Source organism: Hemitrygon akajei, chromosome 10 (assembly GCF_048418815.1).
Source record: "Hemitrygon akajei chromosome 10, sHemAka1.3, whole genome shotgun sequence".
Classification (NCBI taxonomy): domain Eukaryota; kingdom Metazoa; phylum Chordata; class Chondrichthyes; order Myliobatiformes; family Dasyatidae; genus Hemitrygon; species Hemitrygon akajei.
Genome location: NC_133133.1, coordinates 57,487,065 through 57,498,646, shown reverse-complemented (window position 1 = coordinate 57,498,646; position 11,582 = coordinate 57,487,065). Strand labels below are relative to the sequence as shown.

At 35.0% G+C, this 11,582-nt stretch overlaps 1 protein-coding gene across 2 annotated transcripts in view; it reads right to left on the bottom strand.

The window, feature by feature from the left end:
- Positions 1-6,405: 6,405 nt before the first annotated feature.
- Positions 6,406-11,582, bottom strand: part of LOC140734074 (ADP-ribosylation factor-like protein 13B) — a 49,951-nt gene continuing 44,774 nt past the window's right edge. For both annotated transcript variants that reach the window (XM_073057659.1, XM_073057660.1), the window contains exons 9-10: positions 11,405-11,518; positions 6,406-7,694 (exon numbers count right to left, since the gene is read on the bottom strand). In XM_073057659.1, the coding sequence (XP_072913760.1) occupies positions 7,639-7,694; positions 11,405-11,518 (170 nt within the window). In that variant the 3' untranslated portion in view covers positions 6,406-7,638. The remainder of the gene's footprint in view (positions 7,695-11,404; positions 11,519-11,582) is intronic.

Here is an 11,582-nt window from a genome sequence, read left to right as displayed (position 1 = left end):
CAATCTTAATCGATATCTTTCCTGTAGGTAGGTGACCAAAAGTGCACACAATATTCCAAATTAGGCCTCATCAAGATCCTTTACAATTTCAACATAACGATCCAGCTCCTGTACTCAGTACATTGATTTCTGAAGGCCAATGTGCCTAAAGATTTCTTTACAGCCCTATTTACCTATGTTGACACCTTCGAGGAGTTATGGACCTATATTCCCTGACTCCTCAGTGCCCTACCACTCACAGTGTAAGACCTACCCTGGTTGGTCTTACTGAAGTGTAACATTGTGCACTTCTGTGCATTAAATTCCATCTGCCATTTTTTAGCCCATTTGTCCAGATGTTCCAGATCCCACTGCAAGCTTTGATAGCCTTCCCCATTGTCTACTACACCCCCAAACTTGGTATCATCCACAAATTCGCTTTATCATCCAGATTATTGATATAAATGACAAACAACAATGGATCATCACCGATCCCTGTGGCACACCACTAGTCACAGGCCTTCAGTCATAAGGGAACCATCTACTACCATTCTCTCATGAAGGTAATGTCTAACCCAATTTACTGCCTCAGCTCGAATGGCAAATGCTGAACCTTCTTGACCAAACTCCAAAGTGGGACTTTGTCAAAAGCCTTGCTGAAGTCCATTTCCTTGCCTTCATCAACTTTCCTAGTAACTTACTCAAAAAATTCTATAAGATTATTTAGACACAACCTACCACACACAAAGTCATATTGACTATCCCTAATCAATCCCTGTCTATCCAAATATAGATATATATAGTCCCTTACAATACTTTCCAATAACTCTCCCACTACTGATGTCAAGCTCACTGGCCTATAATGTCCTGGCTTATTCTTAAAGCCTTTCTTTAATGACAAAACAACATTAGCTATCCTCCAATCCTCTGGCACCTCACCTATGGCTAAGGATGTTTTAAATATCACCTCTAAGGCCCCTGCAGTTTCTGCACTAACCTCTCATAGGGCCTGAGGGAGCACCTTGTCAGGCTCTGGGGATTTATCCATCCTAATTTGCCTCAAGAAAGCAAATACTTCCTCCTCTGTAATCTTTGTACGATCCATGACCTTACTGCTGCATTGCATCATCACTTCTATAGACTCTGTGTCCATCTCCCGAGTAAATACAAATGCAAAGAGTCCATTAAATATCTTCCCCATAACGTTCTATTGTTTAACTTTTGTTTCTACAGTCGCATTTAGGATTTATGTCAAGTTTCCACCATTATAGATCATAGCCTCGTTGTCTTTAGTTTGTATTTGGCCCTAGTCTTAAAAATATATTGTCCGAAAACACATCCATCTGGTACTGGTTTCTTCTGATCAGTGATGAGGTCTTTGGTTGTGATATTGTTATGCTGTTTCTATTTATTTATTTATTTATTTATTAAATTTTAGAAATTACAAGGAATAAATGTAATAATAAAATAGTAAGAAAAATAATATTGACCCTCCCCCCTCCCCTTAACCCTCCCCCCCCCCTTAACCCTTATCTAGAGAAAGAAAAAAAAAGAAAGAAGAGAAAGATTGCCTGGATATCGGAGGACCCCCACATGCTCCATGGAGTTCAAAATAATTTTGATATTTATTTTTACTTTCCCCAATTACTATAATTTTATCTTCAAAGGACCTGTGCATTTAATCCTATCTTTTGTAAGTATGGGAGCCAAATTTTCAAAAATATGTCATATTCATTTCTTAGATTATACATAATTTTTTCAAATGGAATACAACTATGTATTTCATTATTCCAATGATCCATAGTTAAATATAAATCAGATTTCCAACTAACTGCGATAACTTTTTTGGCTACTGCCAATGCAATTTTTATAAATTTTTTCTGATACTTGTTCAGTTTAAGTTTCGGTATTGTCCCTTCAATATCTCCTAATAAAAATAATAGGTGACTATATGGGAATTGTATTCCAATAATTTGTTCCAATAAAAGTCTTAAATTTATCCAAAATGGTTGAATTTTAAAACAAGACCAGTAGAATGTGAAAAAGTACCAATTTCTTGATTACATCGAAAACATTGGTCAGACATATTTGAATTAAATCTATTTATTTTCTGTGGTGTTATATATAATTGATGTAAAAAATTATATTGTATTAATCTAAGTCAAACATTTATTGTATTTCTCATACTATCAAAACATAATCTTGACCAGTTGTTATGCTGTTGAGGTCCCATTGTTCCTCATTACTTAGCCCATGCTATCCACAGGGACTTCCTCCTTGACTCGGTGATATTGCCTTGTCATTCTGCTGTCATTGCACTGAATGTGCACACTTCTTTGTTTTCCCCAGTATATTCTCATATACCAAGCTGATGGGCTTGGGTTGGCTTTATGGTTACTTCCCCCACCATACACGGCAGAATATTCAATTTCTTCAGTAATGGGGGTGTGTAAATGTTGCTTTTATACTGTATTTAAGATAGATACTTCTGTTTATTTTGTAATATGATTGTAACTACGTTGTGGGGTGCATCATATTCTAGTTCATGTGTTGTCTTAAATTAACTTTGTTGGTAATTAAAAATGGTATGTCCTAGTGCCAAGTAAAAAGGAGCTCTTTGTTCTCAGTCAGAGAGAGTTGGGGGCTGCCAAGAGTTCACACTGGACCAGAATAAGTGCAGAGTTATTATTGTGTTTCTTGTAGATATCTTTTTATAAATATTGGCAGTTTTCTTTTCACTATTTTCACTATTTTTTGTAAGTCTGATTTTTGATGCACCTAATAAGCATTCTTGCGTTAAACTGCTCAGCAACTCCAGTCATTTTTTCTTTGGATATGACCCATGTACTTGGTATAATTTGCTCTCTGAGATTAAATTGCTGATCTTTGAACCAATAGGTAGTATATATGAACTTATCATTACTCATATGCAATTTTAAAAAATTAAGATTGTGTAAGCTAAAGTTCATTTTTACTTGTACTTTATTCTATGCAAGTCACTTTTTAATGATTCAATGAAACAAAATCCTCAGAATAAAACCTTTTCATTTTAACCAAAGTTTCAAAGTAAACTTATTATTAAAGTGCATATGTTTTTTCAGTTTAAACCTTTTCAAAAATGATTAATAGCTATCAATTATAAACAGTTAATGAATGCTCGTATGTCACCTAATGATAGGGTTCAACACACCTGAGAAGTAGAACTTCAATATTCACTCTCAGATAACCAATGGAGTAAAATTTATTATTTAGTCAATAATTCATCTATCTGCGCACGCCATATTTTAATTCAGTTTAAGATAGTACACAGGGCCCATATGTCCAAAGATAAATTGGCGCATATTTTTCCTAACATAAGCCCTATTTGTGACAGATGTAACGCAGAAGTGGCTGCTCTAACCCATATGTTTTGGTCATGTGTAAGTTTAAATAATTTTTGGAGGGATGTGTTTGGAATATTATCTAAAGTTATAGATATGGATGTTCAACCTAATCCACACAGCAATTTTTGGGATTTTTCCAGAGGAAGCAAGCAAAGTGTCTGCTTCCACCTAACATGTGATAGCTTTTTCAACTTTACTGGCTAGGAGAGCTATTTTGCTACAGTGGAAAGAATCTAATACACCTACTGCTTTCTATTGGCTCTCCTCCATTATGTCATGTCTAAGTTTGGAGAAAATTAGAAGCCGGACATTTGATACATCCTTTAATTTTGAACAAGTCTGGTGACCCTTTATTCAATATTTTCACATGATTTAATTTATCTTTATTTATTTATTCTTCTTTATTCTCTTTGGGAAAATCCATATCCATGAAGGTTCGGAGATGACTGGAAGGATGTGTTTTTTTTCTCTCTCTCTTTTTAAAAATTTTATCCTCAATTGGACTGCCCAATCTTTCTTTTTCTTTCTCTTTTTTTTGTTTCAGTTTAGTTAGTGGGTTTTTTTTTCTTTGTCAATAAAATTTCCAACCTTTTTTATGATTGCTATGAGTTGTAGTTTCTTTTTGACTATTGTGTATATAACAGCATAATATTTTACCTATTTGATTTTAACATTATATACTTTCTGTTTTTATTATTGCTGTTTATATGTCTTTTATATTATCTACTTGTTAAACTCCTCTTCCGATTTGTATATTCTTTATTTAAAAATCAATAAAAAAGATTGAAAAATGAAATGAAAGTGCATATGTGTTACTATATACAATACGGAGATCCACTTTCTTGCAGGCAGCTCAGTAAATACAAGGAGCACAATAGAATCAATAAAAGACCACACCCAACAGAACAGGCAACAACCAATGCAAAAAGAAAAACAATCAACTGTCAAAATATTAAAAAGACAGAATAAAAGAAATAATAGTAATAATAATAGCAACAACAATAATAAAAATAAATAAATATCAAACAAACAAAAAATAAGTATTGAGAACATGAGATGAAGAGTACTTGAAAGTGAGTCCATAGATTGTATGAAGAGTTCAGTGATAGGGCAAGTGAAGTTGAGTGGCTTTATACCCACTGGTTCAAGAGCCTGGTGTTTGAGGGGTAATAACTGTTCCTGATCCTGGTGGTGTGGGTAATGAGGTACCAGTACCTTTTTCCTGATAACAGCAGTGAGAAGAGAGCATGGCCTGGATGGTGGAGGTCCTTGATGATGGATGCTGCTTTCCTGTGACAGCGCATCATTGTGCATGGAACTAGAATATTTATAACTCTCCTGATTATATCTTTTCCATTATATATTATAAACACGGTACTTTGTGTAGGGATGAACATTTAGGTTTAAAAGAACAACAGCTTTGAATTATTCATTATGATTGTACTGAAGCTTGGATAGGTTCCAGACATCACCTCTGCATCTCAAGAAACCAAGCATGCAAATACTAAAAAGCATTCTCTCATTTGCATGAAGAGCTAGATAAGCATTTTAATATATTTGCTTTAAAAAGGTGAAACAGTGAAGCATTTGCACTTAATGTGACCAACCTTTGAACACTTTTGCAGCACTCCCAGGAGAACTTCTGAATGCCCAGTGGAAGGAATCCTTGGTGGGAAAACATTGCTGTAGCAATAGATTATTCTAAAGGGATTACATAGAGTGACTAAAACAAGCCACGTTGATTAAAAGGAGAAAATCTAACCACTAGAACTGGGTAAGACATTGCTAAATGTTGTCAATTATGTAAAACTTTCTAGATGTTCCCAACATATTCCAGAACATTTAAAATCAAATAGTTTAAGAGGCTTTAAAAAAGGAACAAAAAATTGCAAATGTACTCCAAATGTTTAACTACATGTCATCTGCTGTAAACGTTTTAATAACTTGAATTTACAATCCATTAGAAATATACATATATTTGTTTAAAAAGATTAAAAGTTGTCTCTTACAACTGAATCTGACTGAGTTAACATTAGAATGAGAACTGTTTCTTGAGGGCCATGTTTGCCAACGGAAAAAAAAAGTTGCTTGTTTTCTTCCTTACAGGAAATTTTTGATGAGATTGGAAAATACAAATGATTTTGCTTCAGACCCCACTCCCACACTGAACTGAATGAAGAACCTGGTGACAGAGCACTGCTGTCTAGCCAGCAGTGAACTATTGGATTTCCACATGAAATTCTGTTATTGCTGCTGCTCGAATCTGTCGAAGTTAATGGCCAACAGGAATTTCCACAAAATCCAGGTTATCACTATTGAGATCAGCAACTGGAATCCAAATTAGGAACAGAGTAAGATATTTTAAATTTATGTAGTAGCTGCATAATTTTAAATTGTGTTATGAATTCCTATCTTCTAATCAAGCCTCAAGAGTTAGAATTTCTCTTTTTCGGCAAAACAATTTTAATTTCCTTTACAAAGAAACAGAATCGCTTAACTTTATAGCCAACCAACCTTGAACAGACATACAAAGAGGAATATCCTATATTTGTCCAGTAGCTTGTCCATGAGTGGGAGGGATGCACACTAATTTCCTAAATGTTTTAAAATTTGAAATATCCTTTTGGAAATGTGGCCAAACGTACGTGAAAATCTCCAGTGAGTGCAACGTAAAAGTATTGGCGTTGATTCAGGAAGGAAAATGGAAGAGAATCAGATGAAAACCCCAGTAAAAATTATATTTGTTTAATAGCTTATCTGAAAGATGATGTTTTCAGTTCTTTTAGACAGTGCAGTGGTCATTTAGTTCTGTGCTGAAATCAATTCATAGTCCCTGATTCAGTGGCATAAATGGGGATCTAGTATAATTAGAGTTTTTTATACCTCTGAGAGTCTGTTCTCACTGTGATAAATGAGATCTACATAGATATTGTATAAAACAGAAAATTCTGAACACATAAGTTGTTCTCATTTCAATCTTTGATTGTCATCCCAGTGAGAACATTAATTTTGAGGTGGAGAGATAGTGGTTCCACAAAATGTCTCTGTTAGGTTTTACTTACGACTTCAAGGTGGCTGCATAACAGAATTAGACCAGGCTAATTTGCAACAGAGACCAAATTTTATTGAGATTAATTGAATGGCTAAAACTCAGATGAACCTAGACTAGCAAAGAATTAATCCAATATTTAAATAATGAAGAAATAGGAACATGGAATTCCAAAGAGATTTAAGGTTGATACAGATTCATTTAAAATTGTGCAGTAATATACAAAAAAATTCTAAAGAGGTCAAATCAAAAAATTTGATGAGATTTTAACATCTAACGCTAATTACTGAATATAAAACTGAGGAAGTTTTCCTAGAGCTTTAGAGAGCCATATGAGATAACAACTAGAGTACTGTTGATAATTCTAGTCATTTTATAAAAATACATTGATTGTACCATTACCATGGAGAAATTACAGAAACTGGCATTGTATTCTTTATAGTAATGAAGACTTTGTTATAATTGCTGTTGATAGGATTTTGAAAGCTGTCTGAATAACAAATGGAAATAAACCTCTTTTCATTGATAGAGCCTAGAGCTGGCAGACTTAAAATATAATGGCAAAATGTACACTGTCTCAATGCTTGTTCAATAGTTTACAGTCAGAGAATGTGAAATATTTGATAAACTAGGACGTGGTAGATAAAGCTAAGCTACAAATCGTCTTTTATTCCATTGATAGGGTCTGCTTCTTTTCCTTCTTTCTTACAGAACTTATCGCAATTTGTTCTGATCTTTAAGATCTTTTACAAAGAAAGATTGAGACACTAGTGGATGTTTAGATAACTTACTTTAACATTGCACTTTGTGCAAAAGGTCGCATCTTTCCATTAAACACATTAGGCAAGACACAAAGAATATAAATGCAATAAACAAAGACATGGAAAAGAATAAAAGAGTGTAGTGTTGTATATAAAAGAAGAAACTGAAATCGGGAGTGATATTGGATCAGGGTCTCTCAGACCTCCATCCAGCATCTGACAACACTTATAAAAACAGAATTGTTACAGGTATTAATTACTCGGTTGCATAATTTGTCAGATACTTTCTAGATATGTCATATAGAAGAAAATGTAATGTATTGACTGACAACTTTCCTTCCTATGTATTCATGCTGAAAAATGTTCAAGGAAGTATGGACTTCAAATGACTGTGACAATTGTTCCAGTGCAAATAATATCAAATGAGTTAAGAAACCAGTTCATCGGAAAAGCTACAGAATTTTTTTTAGTTGTTAGCTTGAGGTCTGGTCTTTAGTGCTTGGAGTGCTTTTCTGTAGAGATCTATAAGAATAAACAAAGGAGATACATTGATTAGGAGACAAAGTACACAAGATTATGGAATGCTTTGTATCCTTTGAATAGTTAAAAATAAAATTGACACGAGAATTTTGTGTATACTTATTTCAACAAAAAAACAGAATCAGTTTTAAAGTTACAATCCAGTTGATTCTCCCCTGAGTTACATGTTGTTTGAGTGACAGTAATTACTTATGTCCAGGATAATAGGCACCATATGGGAACATCTGAATCTGATTTAATATCACAGGCATACATTGTGAAATTTGGCGTTTTGTGGCAGCGGTATCTTAAAATATATAATAATAAACTATAAATTACAATATGAAGTAAATGAAATTTAATAAGTTGTGCATAAAGAGAGGAAAAAAATAGTGAGGTATTATTCATGGATTCATTGTCCGTTGATAAATCTCATGGTGGGGGGAAGAGGTTGCTCCTGAAACGTTGGGTGTGTGAGTATGTGTCTTTGTGTCTTCGGTATCTCCTTCTTGACGGTAGCATTGAAAGAAGGGATGTCCTAGGTGATGAGGGGTCCTTAATGATCGATGTCACCTTTTTGAAGCATCACCTCTAAATGCTTATATTCAGAGTTTACATTTTGCGGCAGATCATGGTTTGTATATGGTTATTGTTTAAGAGAGGATTCCTTAATGTTTCTGCTGAGATCACCTGGACAATAATACCGAGGTAGTTGATGCCAGCAACAATTGGCTTCTGGTATATCTAATTTGGATGATGTAAAGATAGAAATTGTCCTGCCCTTCAAGTTAGGTTTAATATTCATAACAAACTTTGTGACATGAAAAAATAGATGTTTTCCTTTTCTCTAATTGGACCAAAAGGTTCAGAAGCTTTTCTGCCCAATACAGGGGTGTCTTAGGAGCAAGGAACTGCTGATTGATTCTTTGATTTGCAGTAACCCTTCATTTAGCCTGTTAATCCAATTAGCTGTCATGTTAATTCTCCATGTTATTTCCATTGCTTCAACGTTGCCCGACATGAGATCATGAAATATTTCTGTAATGTACCTCACCTTTTGTCTAGGTACATTACAGAAATTAGGATTCAAAACTTAATTTAACAAGTTCATTATTTTCTCTCTCCTCCACAGATGTGGCTCTATTTTGATTCTGTAAATTACAACTTTCCTTACAGTCCCCAACTCTCAGTGTTAGAACAATTGTTATCTTGACGATTTTAGTCTCATTCTACCACAATTTGATATGTTCTTATTTTAAATATTGAACTACTCTTAAAATGCTGTGATTTTTAAAAAAAATCAAAATTAGTATTGTTTAGGTAACCAACTGTTTATGACTGAACATTTTTTTTTATAGCCAATTACTTAGACCACATGATCTTCAAAAACATAAATTAGCATATATTTTCACTGTTAAGGTAGAACATATGATGGCACTTCACAAAATCATACAGAGATTGGAAAGCTAACCAAAAAGAAAAATAAATGGTATCATTTTAAAATACAATCCATGAAGGAGAACGAGAGAGTCTGAAATATTTAAACAGTTTCCAAACCTTGTTAACCAAGCTGCTGAAGAGAAGAATATAGAGCAAGGAGAAAAGACAATGCTTAAACGTGGAGTGACGGGCAATGCACTTGGGTAGTCTGTTGGGACTGCAGAGTGCTTGGAATTGTAGTCTTGGCCACCAGCTGGTTGTGGTCATTGATAATCTTTTGATCACAGTGAGTTTTTGGTGGATCAGTGCGTGCTCACTGAGGTCAGTATCACTCTTGAGCAGCAAGCAGTTCTCTGCCGCTGATTAAATAGTGACAGTGCATAGTGAGAGTTTACTTACAATGACACAAAACAAAGCTGCTCAGCCCATTGGCTCCCGTCTATCTTGCAACAGAGCACCCCGTCAGTCCTATTCCCAATCGCTTTACAACCCTATAACTCTGCCTTTTACACGTTCTCACATACTCTTGTTTGAATCTTCTGCCGCTGAAGGGATAACTTACTGTAGCCAATCTTTGGAATAAGAGAGGAGAATCCCACATGATCATGGGTAGAACATGCAAACTCTGCACAGACCAAATGTAAGGTCAAGGACAAACGTGGGTCAGTGCAAGGGTAGCCGACCAGAAACATTAACTCTGATTCTCTGGTCATACTGACTAATCTGCTGAATGCTGCAGCTAGATTTAGTTTTCCTTTCAGATTTTCAGTATCTGCAGTTTTTTTGATCTGATACGAAGAAACTCTTCACTAGAAGACATATGTTTAACGTAAGAGATAAGACCTCAGAGAAGATTTAACAAGTAACTTGTTAAAATCTAGGTTACATTTGGAACATGGAATGCAATGCCTGAGGGTGGTGTTGCAGAGAGTCCCACAGCATTGAAGAACTATCTAAATGAGTAGTTGAATTGCCAAGACATATCAATGGTCAGCAAGGATGTGTAGGGCTAAAGGAACTGTTTCAGTGACTTTAATTTCAACTGCCTTGTTCAAATCCCGCTGACCTCTCTGGTCAACCTAATAAGGCCCTAGCAATTTTAGGAACAAATACTTCACCGAAGACCCAATAGAAGATTTTGACTTATTTTTAAGGTTGGACAGATGTAAATAATAACTGCATTGTACAAGCCAGATACAGTTACCTGCTACATGAATGGTAGATTACAGTTAATTCCTTGTGTTGCTTTGTGCCACCAAACAACAAATTTCACAGCATCTGTCAATGATAATAAACCTGATTCTGATTCTAACTGTGGACTGCCTATGAACAATAAACCACATTATAAATTCAGGACTCGAATAGTACTGTTCAGAAATTTAATGACTTTTACGCAACACTGATCTCTAAGTTGCTCCTTTAATGCTTCGTAATATACAGTGAAAACACAGTTAGCCAACATTCATGAAGTGAACACTAACCATTGTTGGCACTTCAGAGAAAGCACATGGTTTGATATCAAGATATTGCAGAGGAATTCTGGAGCTGATATCAAGTGAACTGGTGTGCTTATTCACTGGCACCTATCATGTCCAGCAGGTACTTGATCTCGCCATTTTCCTAACTTAAGCCTGTGTATGAGAATTTAATTCTGGAACACGTTGTGACTCAGGACCGCACGAGATGGTGAGAATGAGGGTAGTGCTGTTGGATGAGGTGTTAATAAGGAGGTCATGGTATAGGGTGTATAAGGGCCAGTTCTGAATGAGATAAAGCCTAATGAATGTGAGCCAACAGAGGAAAATTGGGGAGGAATTGAATCTATAGATGGGAAAGGTTTAGAGTGGTAGACATGTGTACCAAGAAGCAATTCAATGATGAACTTTGTTGCACTAAATTACAGGACAATTAGAACCACTTGCTGAAGATCAGCAAATTCAGGAAAAATTAGTATCACTCATTTCCAAATTAAGCAACATATTTGCCAACTAAATCTTTCAGAAGGCATTATCACAGGAAAGGTACATGTTAATGATTAAAATTCTAATAAACCATTGGGAGTAACTTATGAAGCTCTTAAATCCCAATAAACCTAACTAGTATGTCCTGGATTTCAAATATTACTTGGAATCACAAAATGGGTTCTTAAACTTCTGTAGGGCTAACTAGAATGATTAGAGTCCTCATGGTTGCACAAGATTCACTTCCTTCTGCTTATGTACTAGGCATTTATATTAAACTGCTGGATTTTTGAGCATGTGGTGGGTCCTTACCCAGAGGTGCTGTTAAATCCACATTTCTGGAAAAGTTGTCTTCCGAGTCAGCTGAGTTTATCTTGTTTGTGCATTTCTTCTTTAATTTCTTTCCTTTATTTTTCTTTTCAGAATCTAAATCAGATTTTTTAAAGAACCGAAATCAAAACATTTTCCATTATCTTAAATCCAAATTGAA